The 20,316-nt window shown below is 40.7% G+C and overlaps 1 protein-coding gene across 4 annotated transcripts in view; it reads right to left on the bottom strand.

Moving 5' to 3' along the window:
• LOC135250242 (ectodysplasin-A-like) overlaps positions 1–19,328 on the bottom strand; it is a 47,931-nt gene extending 28,603 nt beyond the window's left edge. For 2 of the 4 annotated variants that reach the window (XM_064326339.1, XM_064326338.1), the window contains exon 1: positions 18,825–19,328. In XM_064326339.1, coding sequence (XP_064182409.1) covers positions 18,825–19,127 — 303 coding nt within the window. In that variant the 5' untranslated portion in view covers positions 19,128–19,328. The remainder of the gene's footprint in view (positions 1–18,824) is intronic. The other 2 variants (XM_064326337.1, XM_064326336.1) reach the window with 2 other exon arrangements.
• Between the last annotated feature and the right edge of the window lie 988 nt (positions 19,329–20,316).

The following is a 20,316-nucleotide window of genomic DNA, read 5'->3' on the forward strand; positions in this document are numbered from 1 at the left end:
CTCTTTCTTGCTCTCTTATGTTTTTCTGCCTTTCTTTCTTTTTCTGTTTTCTTTCTTTTCTTGCATACTCTGTTCTCTTTCTTGCTTTCTTATTCTCTTTTTCTCTTTCTTGCTGTCTCTCTCTGACACCCTCTCTTTCTCTCTCTCTTGCTCTCTTTCCCTCTGTTTCTCTCTCTTTCTATTTCTTTCTTTCTTCCTCTCCTTCTCTCAGCTTCTTTCTTTCTCTCGCTCTTTCCTTATTAAATATATTAAAAGATTTGGTTATGAAGCAGTTGTATGTGTGTCTGTCATAGTCACAACACAAACGAGAAGAGTGCACTCAGTAGAGTGAGGATCTTCGCCAGGCGTGTTAACTTTGCTGATGCTACAATAGAGGCTACACAATCAATGCAACCTGACAAATACAATATTACAAGTTTTTACCGTGCCACTGAAAATCCCAAAAATGCCGATTCAGTGAAGTAACGCTAAAGGTGGTGACATGTTAGCTAATTTCATTCATATCAGCCACAATGTGTTAGACAGAGCTAATGTTGACGTTATAGTCTGGCACTTTCATTTCAAATCTGGACAGGAACCATTCCAAAAAAAAGTGTGTTGTAATCCAGAAACAATATCACCAGGTTTCTGAAAAGATCCCTAGATGCAAGATGTGCCATTATTGCATAACACTGTCATTTCATACAACAGCGGAAGCACATTTCAAGTTTGTAGGACCAGGAATGTTTTGGTTGTTGTCATAATATAAAAGGCAGACCTTGGCATGGGGGATGGCTGTAGGTAGCTAGTGCTTTTTTCTAACAGTGATACCAGGTAGAGATGCAATACTCATTTTAGACAACATACAAGTTAATTGTGACACCCCTCCTGCAGTAAGTTTTCTCATTACAATTACTGTAATACAATGAAATCCCAAATGAGCCAGTACCAGCCAAAGTCATTCATCAAATCACTCAGAAATGCTGTGGATAAATAACCAGCTAAAGAAAAGATATATACAAAAACTTAAACTATTCTCCACATTTTGGTTATATTTACATTGCTTACGTACAAGCCAAAGGTAAAATATAACAAATTTTTACTTTTACAAAAATTAATTTGTTTGTAAAATGTAACAGAAAGGGTCTATAAGTGATAAGTGAGATAGTGTATTTACTCTACTGGTTCCCAACCCTGATTGAGAAAGTAGGAAGTAGAGTCACCTGATTTCTTTGTTATTCAGCACTTTAACTAAAGCAATTAATTGAATACCCAACCTATCTCACCTGCTTTCCTGGGTGCGAACTACTTTCTGATTTTTAACTTAAAAACAAAACCCAACAGAATCTTGCAGAGGATATAACATAAAATGAAGGAAGGGCATGAAAGACAATACACTGTGAACCAGACAAAGAGATGGTAATAGGAAATGAGTAGCACTCTAAAGCAAATCGATTTCTGGCTGGCTTTCTGAGAAAAGCATCAGTCGCAATTGGCTAAAACAATCAGTCCTCTCTTTTGAGTGTGTCCTTCACACTGGTTCGGTAATTTCCAAGATAATCTCAGCGATTAACAGGCAAAACTGTCTCCTTGAATCCCTCCCTGATGCTATGCACGCACAGCATCTGATCTGCCAATACTTAATCTCACACCGACTTTTACTGGAATTACAGTTTTAAGAAATACGTTTTTGCAATATTCCTTGTGTACGTCGGTTCAGATCGTGATCTCGGGCAGGAGTAGCATAATGTCAGTGTGGAAAATCGGAATGCAGGAAAACGCATAGTGCAGATCTTTATTTCACTGATGCAGGTTCTTACAGTAGCAGCCATCATGATTTCACATTTTCAGCTGTTTTTTTGCCCCCTAAACCAAGGGTCTGCCATTAAAGAAATCCTTACATTGCAATGAACGGACCGCCACGCTTATTTCTGTAGGCTTTTAAACGTAACATTCCTTTATCGGCACTTTTGAGGAAAAGCTAAAGACCAGCGGTGCGAGCAAAGGGCAAAATTTCAGGCTTCGATGACAAAATGTCTTAATTTCAGTGTACAGCATGTCAGAATTTCTACAGGAACCCCATAAAACATGGAACAGAAAATACAGAAAAAAAGAACAGCACCAATGCCAAGCCATAGACAGCACCAATGTTGTACTCGATGATGATAAATGTGGTGTGGTTCAGAGAAAATAGCATCTCATGGTACATTACGTCTCACTCTGCTGGGTGGGTGGTTTGTCTCCCTTACAGAGGCCTGAGGCCTAAAACAAACAGAGACACAAATCTAGGCTTGATTTAGGCTTCCTAAAGACCATCTTTCTTCGAGCCTTGCTCTTTTTAACCTCCACTTTAAGGCGACGCCGTCCTCCCGAGAGCCAGAATAATATCATCATCTGTAATGCACAACAGCTACGCTTTAATTTATAGCCTGGATTCCAAGCTTCTAATAAAAAGGCTATAAAGTGATCAGGCGATTTCTTTCAAGGCACAGCCGATACGATTTATTGCCTGCGTAAAACATTTTACAAGCCAAAGCTACAAATGCAGCCACAAACAGCTATTCGGTTTTACGTGATTATCCAGAACAAAGCGTCTTTCATAAATTATGTGGTTTGCGAGACAGCAAATTGCTATTAAGGTCCACACTGTTTGCATCCTATTAATGGATTTTTTGCCTATTTGTTAATAACAAATGCAAGAACTTGCATTTAATGATGCATATTGCACAGTCCGTCTGGACCATAATGAGTTTTGAAAAGCACGATTAATTCTATTTAATTTCAATGTAGGACTGTAGGGTTGATTAATTTAAAAAATAAATCCCATATGATATGACCGATATATTTAAGTTTCACCAAGTTCTACGGTCAGGGCTCATCAAGTGCCAAACAAACATTTTACCTGTTTCCAGAAGTAGCGCAAAAATCTGGCACAAGACCCTTGCTCAATAAGTTCAGTATTAAGATGGGCCAAATGTACTGGGAAGAGGGTGCCTTTGAAATGTCTTCATTTTCAACGGTCCTACCAGGGATAGCGTCAATTCTATTTCATGATGGAATTCAAAAAATTAAAATTAAAAAGTGCAATTTATGAGTTGAAAAATTCCTCAGAATGTTCTATGGAGATTTCCTGAACCGACCCAACCCATGGTACAAACCTACAACCAAAACTTGGGTTTTATGGATTGGCATCAATATATCTATGAAATCCAATTAATTACTTAAGTTTTTTTTTTTTGTCTCTGCGTGATGCTAGTTCAGATTGGTTAAATTATGTCATGTGACACGTGGAATGAGTGCATACGTGAATGCATCCAGACACACCCAGCCCCTGCTACACCACACCCCAAAGCTCTGCTGCACTTCTGCAGCCCCCGGGGGCAGGACGGGTGGCTTTCGGGACACATGTCGCCTTGGCATGGAAAAGCCACAGCTTTTTAAAATTCCAAATGCTCGCAGTTCGCCAGCTGGATTCCGCCTCACGGCCAAAAACAGGATCGAGCTGCACCATGGGCTTTCTGCAGAAAATGCATGTTGCGTGGTATTACAAGTTACACGTTTTATTTTTTTTAAACACATAAAAAGCTCAATACGATTAAAAAGAAAAACATTGAACCCGTTTGCTGATTTTTTTCTCCACGGATATGCAGGCTGTTTGTGGTTTAAACATCTTTTATGTGGCAAACACCACCCATGCTTCCAGTAGACGATCTTCATTGGGAAGAAGGCAGTTTCAACATTACATACAAATGAGCGGTTTTCACTGAGTGTGAACAAGGCAAAACTATCTGACAATTACAAGACACTGTCAATTACGAGACCCACAACATGCTTTTGATTTGGCCATATTGACTCTGTTAAGAAAGGCATCTTTGCCTAGTGCAATCTATCACTGTCCTTGAAATTGAGCTCTTTGCAAAAGAACTGTCACAGAACATGTGTTCCATGTAAAAAGTGCTTAACCTCTAGATTTGTTTCCCCATTTAAATAGTTTTCTTTTTAGTCCATCACATTTATTTTATTTATCCTTTGTTTTACCATGAGAGTCCCACTGAGATTCATATCTTTTTTACAATGGTGTCCTGGCCAAGCGACAGAAAGCAATACAATAAGTAAGACGATGCAAGACAATTCAAACAATGAAAACTTTCTGTTGCTTCATTTGTTAGTTTCTGTTTGTAAACTTTGTAAATGGTTTTGCTATTAAAATAAATCACCGGTTGTATCTATAGAGGTGTGCTGTTATGAGCTTTGATTTTGATAAATAAACTGTATTATTAATATTATAACAGTTCATTTAATGCTAAGCAGGAAGCCCTTACATGCTTTATCTATCCTGAAAGGAGATACTATGAAAGACATTATCACCTGAAAGAAGTCAAAGAAATCACCTAAATTTCCGAATGGTATCTAAAAGATGGCATTTTTTGCTGATCCTGGCCCATCAATCTGGATGTGTGTTATAATTCCTGGAAGACATGGGTGATGTTCTAGCATTTTCCAAGGCTGAATACATAAAGACTTTGCCTTGCATTTGTCTATTAAAATGTGTCCAATTAAACATATTTCAGAACAGAAGCATAACTTTTTAACGTTTACTTTTTTTTTTTTTTTTTACAGCTTTCCACTAAAAAAGACCACAAACACACACAGGAACTCAGAACCATTTAACATGCTTACAGTGCGGGTTTGTATTCAAGGTTCTTGGCTCAACCTACTGTAAGCAAACTAAGCTTTGGCTACATGATATTCGGAGATGTTAAGAAAAGTCAAACTGAATTTTGTCTGTATAGTGAGTTCGTACAGGCCATCCCAACCCCCCCCAACCCAGGCCCCCATCAATGAATCATCATCGTAAATACCGACACAGACTCACCATTACTCCTCAACGACTCCTTACACAGACTTGACGACTCCTATTTACAGATGCCTTACACAGACTAAACATGCGAATGTGTCAGTTCAGTGTCATTGAGCTTTGCAGGGATTTGATTCGCACCCAGCATTAGGAAAATGGAGGGAACACGATAAATCAGTACATCACTGCACCAAATCAGGGCTGCAACTTATTGAAGACTGACCACAGTGGTAACCGTTACTTCATTAGTTCTGTGGTACAGAACTAATGAAGCCACAAAAAAAAAAAAAACATTTCATAAAGCTGTTAATCGACAAGATAGACCAACAAATGAGTCCTGTTGCTTTACAAGTACTATTACATTTCTTATGCAAAATAATTTCCCCAGTACTGTTACTATTGTGACACAATGATGAGGATACAACAACTTCACTGAACAGAAGGCTGTATTACATCCTACTTGCTGGTTATAATAAGGGCCTCGTTCTCCATGATGAGCCATGATTCAGAGAAGAAACTGTCCCCTAAGAACGACAACCAAAAATGGACGATACTGTCCATGGGCAAGTGACCCAAATAGCTGATATGACCCAAAAGTCTCCTCCTGAACACCAGGAAAAATACTGAGAAAAATTTTGAAACATTTTTCTCAAAAGGATAATACAAGACCAGTGAATTGCATGTCTGTTATTTCTAGCTTGGCTGATAAGCACCTTTTTTAAAGGTGTTTATCTTTTTTTTGCACTGTTCATATCGCTTTGGAAAAAGTGTTGTTATCCACAAGTCAAGCCAAATTTCATAGACAATTTGAATCAAATGTACGTGCTACAATGATTATACGTTATGCATTAAAAATTCGGGCTTCGTTTATCAACCAAACTGGCATGATGTCAGTCACTAGTCTGGGATGGCCAGTCATCTGGGGAGAGTGATCGGGAGACTGTCGGCATAGAACTGATCAAAAAATATCATCAAATCATAAATTGGCCCATCTGATCCCACATAGGCCTAATTGAATTTAACATCTTTTCAACAGTACAAACGGATTGGAAAAAGCCCCATAGACAGATGAACCGAGACATATCTTTTTTTCCCCCCACCATGACAACAGCTGCACTTTAATGGAGATCAAACACTCTGCATATTAAAAAGTGCCTAGGATGTCTCTCACACACACACAACACACCACACACACACACACACACACACACACACACACACACACACACACACACACACACACACACACACACACACACACACACACACACACACACACACACACACACTCTGCATGATAACCCGAGCTCATGAAATCTAACAAACTCATTGACATTGTTTATGAACTGACAACAGATGCTTTCTAAGAATGCGTGCATGTGTGGACAAAAGGTTTTCGAGTGCAGATGTCTGTGTGTGTTATTTGTGCACTTACTGCTAAAAAAGATGGAAAGACAGACATATTTCTGTCAAAGTGGTTTTCGGCACATGCATATGTCACTTACTCCATATGAATTTTAATCTTTTTGGAAAAAATGTACAGAGAATGTTTTTCTTCCCTTGTTTTGTTCCAGTTCCATGACACATCCTGCGGGAATGTGATTGTAGAATTTCAAGATTTGAAAAACATTAGCCGTCCATTTATGTCCAAGGACTCAGAGGCAATATCTGAAATAATGAAAATTGGAAGCGCACAAGAGCAGCAGTTCTCATGCCAAAAAAAAAACCTTTGGTTGCTTGCTTCACCATAACCATGCAAGAACACCACTTCAAATACGGAAGCTCGGCGGGAACAAAAAAACCCGGAAAAGGCTCTTCCTAATACACAGCCTTTACTCTACCATTTCTCTGAACTTACTCGGTTTACTTTATGTGACTGCACATAAAGAAAATACAGGAAAGGAAAAAACCACACAATAATTTTGAATTAAGACGGCTAGACATATGCTCTTTGCCCTGTGTGAAACTCATGACTTGAATAGTGAAGCGTTCTTTGCTGGCAGACAAAAAAGACAGTCAGTCTAAGCTCCCAAATTTCCTTAACTGCAGCCAACGACTGCTCACTGCAACATCTGTTAGCACATTACACTTTCATTGTTTCAGGGCACAAGCTCACCCTCCAACTGAAAATAGATGCTCGTTTGCACTTTTTATAAAGAGAAAACCTGGAATTTTTTTACTCCATCATCTTTGCCCCCAGAGTTATTGCTGTTATTTCTATCCAAACTGTCTCTCAGAATTTAATATTAAATGCCACACGTAAACGGATTTGTTAAGATTTTCTACGACAATGTAAAACATTCTCTCTCTTTAAGGACAATGGAGCTACACTTGGACCTGCCTTTATATACAGTATTTTCTTCCAATAAAAAAAAGACATTTTGAAATGTATATATGTCCATGCTTAAACATTGAGAGTTTATAACCTTCTCAGGCGGACATCTGAGCCCAATCGAGTGCATTGGGCTTTTGTCCACCAATGATTCCCTGTGTATTAAAGAAGACAACTCTGCTTTCGGAACATGGGCACCATCCCCCGTGTGCGACGGTTTGGCCCCCTCTGCACTTGCGACACCGGGCAGCTGAACTGCCACATCTTGTTTTGAGTGGCGCGTGGCCAAGTGCCGTCCTGTCTGTCCAAATCCCCACACCAAATTCTCCGTTTGAAGCTTCAGTTCCTTGGCTTTGGAGCACCTGCCAGTAATTTCTGTTAATATATTTTTCCACCTGCTACCTCTGCTTTTTCCCCCCTTTTTTGTTCCTCACTGCTCCTCCATCCCGCAATCCCCCCCCCCCCCCCGCCCCCAATCATCTCGTCCCGCCTGTTGGCAAGCACGCTGTGCGTTGTGGCTTCAATCGATCCCAATTTGGGACAAGCAGAAAACCACATGAAAGGTACTGCTCCACACAGCGGCCCCCACATCTGGTGTGCAGCAAACACAGGGCTAGGGCTGGATGGGGCTGGCCCTCCATTAGCCAGCATCTCCTTCCCAGACTCCAGCCCTCCCGCCTGCCCGATACGCATACGCACACATGCACGCACGCATATGCATGCAGACGCGTACCCCAAGTAACATGCTCTACCTGTGAGAAACGCTTTGGCTATTTTACACTAGCCCACTCTGTTAAACTATTACACTGTAAATATTACTTATTAATTATTTGAAGTTTTTTTTTTTTTTTTAACAGCGTAATCAGCACTGGATAAAGGAATCTGCCAAAGAGGTAGTAACAATGGAGTAGCCAGGCACCACTTGGCAATTCTCTCACTAGGCAACGCATCAGAGAGAAACCAATAATGATGTATGCTTATCTTTCAGAGTTGGTCAGACACATTAAACTTGCCCATTTATATCACGCACCATGACGATATATCACATTAATAACCGATAAAAGTGATGCATTTCATTAGAGTATATCATTAATTTTTTTCAGGAAGCGGAAGATGAAAGCGATTTAATGAAAGCTAGAATTCAGATTACATTCATACATCAATAATACATCAATGAAACAGAGCAGAAGTTGCAAGAAAAATGAATTACACATGCCACCCATATGCACAATGTCCATTATGGCTGAAATGAAAACTATTGTCAGTATCAGTATCAGAAAGCATATTCAAAATTTTAGGGAGAGGAGGGGCTTTTCCTCTATATTTCTAATGAAATCTTCACAATATATTCTTTAAACTTTAAGTAACTTCCTTTGAATGCGCTTGTTTCTTACATATTCACATGTGAAATGAGTTGTGGCGTTACAGTATAATGGTTTGGGAACAGGGCTTGTAACTCAAAAGCGGTGGGAATGATTAGGCTACTAGCTGGGGTGCTGCCAGTCTACCCTCGAGTAAGAGACTAACCCTGCATTACTTTTAATACATTTTTAGAATTCCAACAGTATAAATGGGTGGCATTTAAAAAAGTAAACTGTGGAAGTCACTCATAAGAGATGAGCAAAGTTCTCAAATGTTTGTAAACGTAACAAGGGAAAACATTATACTCACTTTGTCACTTGAAGATACAAATACTGTACAACTGCTCCTTGAGCAGTAGGCTATAACCCGTATTTTTCTATCCAATCGCATATAAAGGCAGTGACCGAAAGTCAGGACATCACTGCCACAACAAAGGCTCAAGCTTTAGTTTATAGGTTAAAAGGTTACCCTGTTCTTCCACAACTGACATCAGAAGACAACATCAGGACAACTGGCTGTCTGGGCATTGCTGGCCCTTTCCCAGCAAGCTGTAGGCAAGGCTCGATATATTAAACTAACATGAAAGTGTAGCACAATTGCAATTGTAGCAGCTGTACTTCAATCTTGAGAAATACAAGGGTTTTTTTTAGTCATATGTAAACAAGTCCATCTTGGTAGCGCCTCAAGGACGTGTGCTGACACTAAGCAAATTCAACGGACGCAGGGTCCCAGAATGTCACACTTTGAGTGCGAGCACTTTACTTAAGAAAGAAAATGAAAGAAAATAAAGGAACGAGTGATGCGAGTGGGGAGAAGTGAAGGACTCCAGACACACAGCTAGTCAGATTCTTCGGAGCGTTTAGGCTTAATCCTGGAAGACACACAGCAGGGGGAGTGTGCCTGGCCTTTCAACGTCCCCTGGGGATTACATCACTTCTGCTTTCTTTTTTTGTTTTTTTTTTTGTTTTGTTTTTGGGAGCGGTTGGGCGGTGTACTGGGGTGGGGTGGGGGGGTGTTTCGTTACCAGGATCTGAGGGGTTCGCGTGACAGAAATCCAGAATGTCATTTCGCCTTGTTGCTGTCATGACAACATGTGCAAGGTTGAAAATCTCCTGTTCAGACATATCTGTAACACGATAAGCAGCTCTGCAGTGGGGAAATTAGAGAGGCTAGAAAATAGAATTTGTATTTGCATTTCACTGTCTTTGCCAATGACATCTCTCTGTGAAACCAAGCAGAGCGCAACTCTTAACAGTAACAGGACGTGACTTCTGTTTTAACTCACCACTCCAAAAATTCCAAAATGTGAATGCAAAACAATAAAGCCAGCGATATTACAAAAGTCATTTGCCTTGCTGCCATTGCTGTCGAATTGTAGTAGCTGTAATATAAAACAGACGCCTACCGCACCACATTCATAGAGTTCTTTTTAAAAAAGCTAACATTATAGTCAGATAATGAGTGAAGCACCTCATTATGGAAAGCACCTTTAACAGTTTAATATAGACTGTATAATTTCAGGTGCATTCCACTATTACACTGCCTTTTTTTGTCGAAAGATCTGAAACCATTCAGTGTGACATATAGGCAATAATAGAGGAAATCAAGTAGGGGACAAATACTTCTTCATGACACTGTACATGTCTTATCAGAAAAAACAACGCCTTCAGATCCCTGCAAGATCACCCACACAACACAGCAGACGCAGTGCAGCTGGGTATGTGAAGTCCTCTGATTTACTCCCGGGAAAGGACGATGACTATTCTCGACAATACAGGCCACAGAGTGTACCACCAAAGAGCCAGCACTGATTGAAAAGGCACCAATGACTTTCACTAACGACAAGTGGTGACTTGTGGGCAGTGAGCAAGCAACTAGTGGGCACTTACTGGTGGCAGGAAGCCTGGTCTGCTTATGCCCACCATAAGGCAACTGTACCCCACTGAAACAAAGCTAACCCAATACAGAGAATCCACAGGCCATAGCAGGACTAATAGCAATGCCAGAGGCTAAGCTAGTTTTATTTGTTTCAACTAACAGTTGCTTCCGGTGGGGTGCAGACGCATTGTGGCCATTGCAAATAGCCTACCTTTTGTTTATTTTACCGCAAAACCACTTAGAATTCTGGGACTATTCTAACGTCACAAATGTTGCCCCTGCAGTGCATCAGATTTCCCTGCTCATCTGTTTTGTCCAGTGACAGAATCATGAAGCTGGCAACACTTCAGCATGCCAATCACAACCATACAGTAGCAGAGTGCGGTCGGGCTGTAATCTATTCAGTGGAGGCGAGCGTATGCAACCCTTTAATGATATATTTTTTTTAAAGACTACAAAGAAAAATTTGCCAAAGGTGAATTGCCTAGACACCAGTTAAAATTAAGCTTACCGAAAAGCCAGAGTTTGTTTCGGTTTTTGTATCGTGCTAACGAAATCTGTCATTATACTAAAACGCATTATGATGGTCTTCTGAGAATGATGCCAAAAGTCTCCGAATTAATTGCATCCATGTGTCCATCAAAGGCATTTCAGTACATTAAGGGATTTTGAAAACCCACTACATTCCATATTTCTCTACATCCATATTTCCTTACATTACTGGTTAAAACCAGAATCCTGTTTAGGGAGACTTCACTTGCTATATCTTAAGAGAAGCAATATTTATTTATATACTACCATTACAAAGGGATCTTTCTGGGGGAAAAATATCCATCCCAAAACTAACAATTTGGTCAGCTCCCACGGTCACGTTGGAGTCACAGTCACAGTCTCACGGTCACACATGCTTCCAAAGAGAATGGCAGCCGTAGTTCACATATGGAGTTCGGAGACAGAGACAAGAAATCAGTCAACGTCTCTCCCCTCAAAGTAAACTCGCAGATGTGAAGACATTCAGACTCTTCCCACAAGGACCCAAAATTATCCCTGACCCCAGTGCCCCCTACCGCATTTGCAAGAAGGCGCAAATCCATTTTCCCCTTGTTGACGGCGTGGTACATGATTAACAATGCTGTCAGTGGCTTCCTTTTAAATATATGCTATCAAAACAAATAAAATAGCCCTCATATATCCTCTGTGACAAACACAACAGAGTATCCAAAGACATACTTTTCACAGCTTCGTGGCTGTGCACCAGGCTTTTGCTTGCAGTCCAGTCACACCATTTAGAACTAAATGGGACCTGCGTAGTGAATTTTGCAGCCTGTTGTCACTTCAATTCTACGACAAATTCTGTAATGAACAAAAATAAAAAATAAAAGAGAAAGTGTGTTGCCGGGGAAGCATAACTTGGTAAATAGTTCACGCCTCTTAAAGAAAATTCTCAAAAATAACTGTTATCCCTTAAAAGGACACAGCAACAAGGAGTTTCACAAGGATACTTTTGGAACCGATTAGAAAGAAAAGGTCAACAAAAATGTCTGGGGTCACCGGCATTAAACAGCTTCAGACAGAAAATAAATTATTGAAATAATATAGACAAATGGGCTGAAAATGCAAGTGCGAAAACAATACAATTCCCATGGGAGGCCCAGATTACACCACAACACAAAGCACATTTCTGTCTGCACGAAAGCCTGCTTGTACAGACATATGGAGAATCCATGGTAACGGCATTCAACAGTTAGGGTTTCCATGTGAACAAATCATAATCAATACCATTTAGGCTACATGTGGGGATAATTAGGTCCCTGTGGAAATGAATTTTGCACAATGCTTTTTACAGTCAATAGCACGACTATTAAGGATAAAAGCGAATCCTAACATCAGACTGAAAAGCCTGGGCAATCGTTGTAGGGGACAGATAGAGGGCATAGAACTGTGCTGGCAGTGACCAGATTTTAAAAGTATCGGAGAACTGGGGGAGGGGGGTGACATGCCCAAAAAATATTGAAGAGTCTGCACATGCAGAAAGTCTTTGTGGATACAGTAAAACACCTTACAGGGCACAGGACTCAGACTGTACAGTGGATTAAAAAAAAAAAAAAAAAACATTTTTTAATGATTAGGTTTTTCTCTAACCTTGAAAACATCTGTTTTGCAGGCAAGCCCTGGGGGTCTTCTTAATAAAAGCAGGTGCATGTGTGCGCCATCTACTATTAAGCACATTAAAACGGTCCTTCAGAATTTATGGAATCTAAAGAGAAACCAGCGACAGGCCAGCCGACACCTATCCCCATTCCTGTGAACAGAAACATTAAAGCAGGATGAAACCCTGGTGAAGGTCCAAATGGAGTGAAGAGCTCTCCCTTTTTATCTGGCAATAAATGCAGGCCAGTCATTTCTATGAAACATTACAGCACTGTGTGTACTTTGCTTCTTTTGATCTTCATGTTTGTCCTCCATCTGACACACAAATAGCACACACTTCAGGCATTTCTCTTCTTTGAAAAGGAATATACCAGCCACGCAACTAAATTTTATGAGCTTTTATTTTTAACGCCGTTTTCACATACTGAAGCAGCACAACCTATTCAAATCGCAGCTATTAATGCTGCATAATTCAGAGAAACAGACTGGCTGTACTTAGGCTATGTGATGGTGTTAACAAACAGATTTATTTTGATTTCCCTTGTGCATATTAAGTGTAAAAAAAAAACAGTTAACAAGCACAGAGAAGAAACTGACAAAAGTGCATTTAAAAACAAACAAAAACAGTGAGCAGGCTTAACAGAAAAGCATGTCCCTGCAATTCCAAGGCCACTGCATAGATTCTATTTATTGGATAGGGGAAACTAGGGATGGTTATGAGTCCTCAAAAAGCAATTCTCCAGAACGATATTTATAAATAAACAAGCATTCCAAAAAAGAATGCAGACACAGCTATGGCTCACACAGGGATGGTAACACACAAAAAAGTGTGGTTACACTTAGTCAAGCTTGAAGACAAATAACATATTTCAGAGGGAATGCTTAAAGTCACAGAGCATAAAAACCAATGCTGTTCCCACACAAATAAAAGCAGTGAGACACCATGAAATTGGTTGACATTTTAAGGCTCCAAAGTCACACTTTTTCATAATATCATATTCCTAATTAATATACCTCAGCGAGAAAAATATAGAAAAATATTTAAATTGCATGATATCATCACTACTCTGACATCTATTGTTATCAGCTGAAATTTCTGATCATTGATCAACACGACTGAAAAATCTACCTTGGTACTTCTGAATTGTATTAATAAAGAAAATATAATGATAAAAAAGTACTGTGCGAGCAAAACCTACGCTAGATGCAGGAAAACTATACAGTTCTTATTTGTCAACACTCTGCTGGACAGTGGTTCTGATCTTTGAGTCAGCCACCATGATGGATGGTGAAAACTAACATTTCAATACTCATTGCCGAGGACCACTGTTTTTAACCAGCACCAGGCAATTTTGCATTAAGTCACAATAAGTCTCATATAAAGACAAGTAGGCGAAACATGGTACCACAAACTTATGTAAAGTGTTGGTGATTCAGCCACTTTAAGGATGCACTTTGGTTACAATTACCAGTTTCAATTTCAGATATTCTAAAGCATACACCCAATATTAAAATATCCAGAAATATCTAGTTTTGGTTCCTTATCCATAAGCAGTAAAATATATGACCATTTACTAGGTGACACGACATCTTTTCTTCAACAAACACTTAAATCATTATACTGCAATTAGCTCAGGCAGACCATGTGACACATGTGAACATATCAGATGAAAGGCTGATGAGGGTAGAAATCCCATGATTAACTTAACCAAGCTAATTTGGCAACCACTGATGCGAAACACCCCCACAGCCCTTAAAACAGTGGGTCTGGAACCCTTCCCCAATTGGTCCCGACATTTCAAGTGACATGCGGTCTGAACCAATCAGTGTCATGAAAAAACCTGCGTGTAATTAACTTAACAGAGGAAAGAGGTTGCCGCTTCACTGCTATGCTCACACAGATACTCGAGCAGTGGGTGGTGGCTAGGGAGTCCTGCCCGGGTCCTCAAAAAAACTGAAAATATGTTCCTTGTTAAAGAAATTTTGTTAATGTTGTTTCATAAATTACATACTCTATCTATTCTCCTGCATAGAGTATTCTCAGACGGCCACCTTGACCGAAATTTGTGCCGCCCCCCCAAAATTCAGACCGGTAACTATTTTTACCATAATATGCCAACTCACAGCAATAACAGCAAATGTATGTGGATAATTAATTTTTTATGACACTTGTAACAGAAGCGGGGTGAAACATCAGGATTAGTAGGATGAAATAAGATCAGAATGCCAAAACAGGATTTGTATCAAAACAAATGTTTGGCACACAGGCTAATAATATATTTAAAAACCTAAGAGCGATTTCTGTTTTAATTTATTCATGTCGAGCAAGCTAGCTAGAGCGTGACATCTCATTTTAAACCTTTCCTTCAAATTAAGCACATTCTCTTTGAATCTACCAATGCCACCAAAGGCTATGTGAATAGGCTATTATGATTGATAAACAACACAAATATCAGAGGAACAGGAGTAATTATTTATTGCGGTTAAGGTCTGGGGCATCGCCCGTCGTAATCTTTAAAAAAGGACCTTGGGATATCCGCGTCTATAGATAGCAGTGTATTTTTCCTGCATTTTGACTCTTGTTTTGTTGCGTTAAAAAATGCAGAATCTTGCGTTAACGTGACTACTGTCAAGTTTTCAGGTGTGACCCGAAGAATAACATTATTTTTAGAAAGAGAGCTCACGAGAATGAAGATGAGGGTGAAAACATAGTACAGTCGTCATCTGATCTTCATTGGCTGTTAAAAAATATAGGCACATTACTAACAAGACGTGTTAAATTTGATCATGTGATCACAATTGAAGTACCACCTCTGCCTCATTTTAAGCCAGGAAAAACCTTGTATTGGATGCAACTGGATGTCAACCAGCAATGGATGTTGGAAAATTGGTGGGGGGGTCATCTGATTAGTCCAGGATAGGAGAGGGCAGTGAACCCCAAGACCATCTTGTGCTATCTTATTTTAATACAGCTCGAGAGCAATAGCTCCATACACAATGGAGTCATTAAGGCAATTTCCTGTCAGAGATGGAATTCCTGAACGGGAAATACAGTTTGATTTAATTGCCAAGCCGAAGGCCCTTAGAGCAGCTACAACTGTGCAAGCCATAGGAGTCACACAGAGACCTGGAGACCTGCCACACGCCTCGAGGAAGCCGCGAGCCACAGAAACAGGCTTATTTACCTGCTTCGCGCTGTCGGTTTTCTCTCAATCTCATTTGGCCTGTCTGGCCTTTTGAAGTGGTTAACATTTTTACTCCGAGCTCAGATCCTGAAACCAAACTACCAATTGCCGCAGAAAAACCGCACAAGGTTTTAATAAGCTCAATTCACTGGTTTCCCCACCCCATCCCCACCCCCTCATCTTACATTCATCGTGTTTCACCCGACAAGAAACTCTGTACGTGGTCTATAACTTTTTTTTCTCCTGCTAAATTAGTCACTGACAGCAGTCTTGTAGAAATTATGTTAAAGGCCCTACAAGGTTTCCTGCAGCTGGTGAGAAGGTCAGAGGTTAAGATGTGGAATCTGTATCGCCGCGGGCGACAGCAGGGCAGCTGAATGCCTGGCCTTTCTTCAAGTTCCTCCGATTGTTGTATCAACGAGGGCCAGATGGAGCCTCTTCCCCCTTCACGTTTTCCACTTGTTCCACGGATGTTCTGCTTGTCAGTGTAACTGCAAGGCACCTTGTTGTGCCATGCCACACTGTTAATATGAACCCATTTTCAACGTCCGTATTTTCCTTGAAACGTCCATTGTAAATGTAGGCCCATAATATTGGCGCTCGATAATGTAGCCTCTGTCTATTCGGAAGTAAGCAGACAAGCTTGTATCTGAGCCACGTGCTGCCAGTACAAGCAACAACTAAGCTGTGCAGTCAGAGTACACTAGATGTGCAGCTGCTGTAGGTAAACTACAGGCACCTGGTCAGCTTGGAGTCCCTTGCACAGCAATCCCAGCCTCTGAAACTCTCCCTCCCTGGGTGATGCTATGGCCCGTTATACCCCAGCCAGAAGGATGTGCAGCCACAGCCGACACTGGTCACACCAAAATTTTATACCGGAATCTGGAGTTCATCCATACCCTGGAAAGGAGTGCCTTAGGAAAAAGCCAGCAGTCCCGTGCTTCATTAGTTTGGGCAACTACTCATAGAACAGATTTCACAGACAATGTAAATACCCTGCTCTCAAGTTCCATGTCTTCTCTACTTCCAAATTAAAGAAGCGTCTGGTTGGTAATATGAGTTTCCAGGAGCTATACTGCAGCACAGAACGTCTATTGGCAGTATTTCCAAGCCACTTAATGAGTTTTTAGAAGAAGCATCAAGCATCATACTAGAGCCTTTTTTCAACAGCAGGTAGAAAGAAGTTTCAGTATTAAGAATAGTGTGCATCTACCTGGTGGGTCGGTAGCACCTGTGGCCTTGGTACTGCTGAATAGATCAGCAACCTCAGCCAGAAACTGTCCCATAATGCTCTGCATTCAGCTTCCACAAAGTGTTGTAATGTTTGTGGTAAATAATTACCATATTAGAGCTTATGAACGATATTATAAATTGCTTATATACTCCACAGATATTCACATTCATCTGCACAGCAGTTCCAGGGTGTTGAAGAAATTCAAGTAAAATTCCAAAGCAGATTAAGTTGACAAAAATTGAAAATGTTCCTATTTTAAGAGCCCTGCCTACATTTTACTTCTGGGCTCTGAACTTGTCCACCTCTGTACATCAACATCAATCACCCACTTAAAATTACACAAAGCCTTCCAACAGAACAGCTGAAAACGGTGCTAAATTTCTGCAGTTTAGCAAGACAAGCAGAGTGTTCAATTTCTTAAGTTGGTTCAGATAATATGAAACACAATCCACTGTAATAGGAGCAGCTCAGTGCACCCACTTTTCAACCCAACTGGACAGGCCGCTATAAGACAAAGGCATGATTAGCAAAACTGGATAAAAGTATGTGTGACTGAGGAGGAGTTGGGAAGAGACAAATCACAGCCGGTTCTGGGCCGTAGGCCCTTTGAACTATAACAAACGCACTGGAAATTTAGCATGCTTCCATTCGGTTCCTTGGTGAAATGAAAAGCGATGACGACTGGAGCAAATTTCTGCAATCATCACCCCTCCGCCCCTACCACAGCCACACACCAAATATAAGCTTAATCCTATATATTACATTATTTCTGCTTAACGACATCCCTCCTTGGCCTGGGGGTAAATTTGTGGGGAAATTGCGCGACTCATTTGTAAAACATAACCTCAAGCGCCCTCATACGATTCTAATTGTGCGTGACGTCCACAAGACCACGGCGCCGCCACTACAACCATTGTGTTGTTAATCACAAGTTGCGTTATCACGTCCTGCTCTTTGCGCAATAAAACACCGCTCCGCAGGTTGAGCTATTTGCCGCTGTGGACTCATCGCTGCCATGTTCACCTGACTAAAATCATAACCAGCAGGACGCTGAAACTGATGACCCACCTTTTGCCTTAAGTTGTTGATGCGTGACTAACCTGTCCTCGGGGTTGAAATAATTAATATTATACAACAAACATTAGGGGCCAGCTGACATGCTTGATTGCTACAATATCAACATGCACTCGGACATTCATCTTGAAGAAATGCTTCTCTCTAATCTCTTGGAAACAAATTTACCCATTTATATATCACGCTTGAAATGCACACGGAGTCGGGGCTTCTGAATGCAGGCATAAAATCGTTGTCTTGTTCCAGTGAATTGTTAACTAGCCAGCAATTTGAAAACGCGAACACTTTCTGCATAGTGCACTGTAACCAGCTAGACACTTCACCAAGGTAAGCAACTAACAATCAAGATACAGTAAGATGCACCAAGCAAACCACGTGAAAGGGTTTTTCATTTGGTACAATAAAGAGCCGTTTTTATATCGGTCAGCAACGTTGTATATATCAGCTCGCGAACTGCAAAGACAATTCGAAAACTACCTGGATGCGCAGAGTTAGCAAGTCAGCCAACTTTATTTATTGATAACAAGAATTATAACTAATATCTGGCAAGCTAAAGACGCCAATACATTCGCTACATAGGTAGTCTAGATCGCTACGCTAAATATAAGCTAGACATAGGCGTGGTTAAAGTTAACTAGCTACCTAAATTAAAAAGGTAATAATCTTTAACTACAACAAACTAACAAACAGTCAGAGAGATCCCGTTATGTAAACAGAACGCATTCGATATAACTAGCATGATGTACAACGTTATGTGCTATAGCCAATTACCTCTTGGTCCACTGCAGGATAACTGGTGTCCACCGGCTGTAGTGCGTGGGGATACAATTCATTCAGACCAGATGCACCCGTCGAAGGAGTTTCATCTCTGTTTTTCTGTGAAATTTCACGTTTGATTTCAGATCTGAGATCCAAGTAGCAAAAGAGCGTAATCAAATGCAGAGACAGGGACAGCACGAAGAATCCGAGGAAGACCTTGCAGTTGTTGCACCGTTTCCTGCACATGCAGGTTGAAGGAAGTTGAGTTTTCAGCGTTTTCTCTGAAAACTTTTCTGTCAGATCTTTGAATGCCATTGCTGTTTAGGGTTTCGGGGATTGCTATTGCAGCATAATCAGTTCGTTTCTGGGGTCTGATCTACAGCTGATCAGTATCTTTGGTGCACAAACCCACATGAACGCTTCCACCCTTATTTCCTCCTACAACAGAATGAAAGCCTTGGTTACCAAACCGCGGCAATCACCACAAGCAAACCGGTTCGCTGACCCGCCTTCGTCGTATGTGATTGGAGGATATGTTACGCTCTTTTCAATCAACCCGTCCAACCTCCTCGTGGCTTCTTTATGCGTCATTGAGAGAGAGAAAACTTTGATAGTGCATGTATTTGCCCTCAAAAGCATTACAGGCACGGACTCTTTGATTAACACTACCATCTGTTTTATATGGTTAGTAGGTGCAAACGGGGTGTAGAATCTGCTTTGGCATTATTTTGCTTTGAAGTGTAAACATGAAATGCTGATATCGCTATGCACATTCTTTGGAATGTGCAGTTAGTGTGCTGACCGTTTTAAAAGATGGTAGGCGTCACATTAACGATCTTTATAGCTTAACAAGGAAAGGCCATTCTTGTGTGGATGTGTGTGTGTGCGGTGCATGTCTGCGTGCGTGTGCGTATGCACGTCTGTATGAGGACATTAGTTCACATGTGTAGTATGTGAGAAACTAGGCACATGTGTGGGTTCATGTGTGTGAGTGAACCCCCACCCGTGAGTACAACCCAGGGGCACTAACAGGTCAAAGTCCTGACAGCTCTGCAAGTGTGTTAAAAAAAACGTGTCAGTTTCCATGTTGCCTGTTTACTGAATGCATTATATTTCAACTTTTAAAATACCAATTTAGCACAGGAAAATGGCATAGATTCACCGATATTTGAATTAATTAATTATTTGGGGGGGGGGGGGGGGTATGTTTTCCCAGACAATGTATTCAGGATAAAATATGTACTGATGAGCTTGTAGGCTAACTGATTTAAATATGTAAGGCCTTAGGCAACTGTGACTCATGGTAACATGCTATGAATACAGCAAATTAGCATGGTTGAGCCTGTCATATGGCCGCCCTCCAGTTTCCAAGAATGTCAGATCCTAATTACCCCATGTTGAATATGTCAAGCACGCACCAAACTCTCGCTACGTGCTTCCAGCACCTGTACACCACACTCAAAGCCTTGCACCACAAAGCAAAACGCCTCGGGAGTTTTGCAGT

This window comes from Anguilla rostrata, chromosome 3 (assembly GCF_018555375.3).
Source record: "Anguilla rostrata isolate EN2019 chromosome 3, ASM1855537v3, whole genome shotgun sequence".
Classification (NCBI taxonomy): Eukaryota; Metazoa; Chordata; class Actinopteri; order Anguilliformes; family Anguillidae; genus Anguilla; species Anguilla rostrata.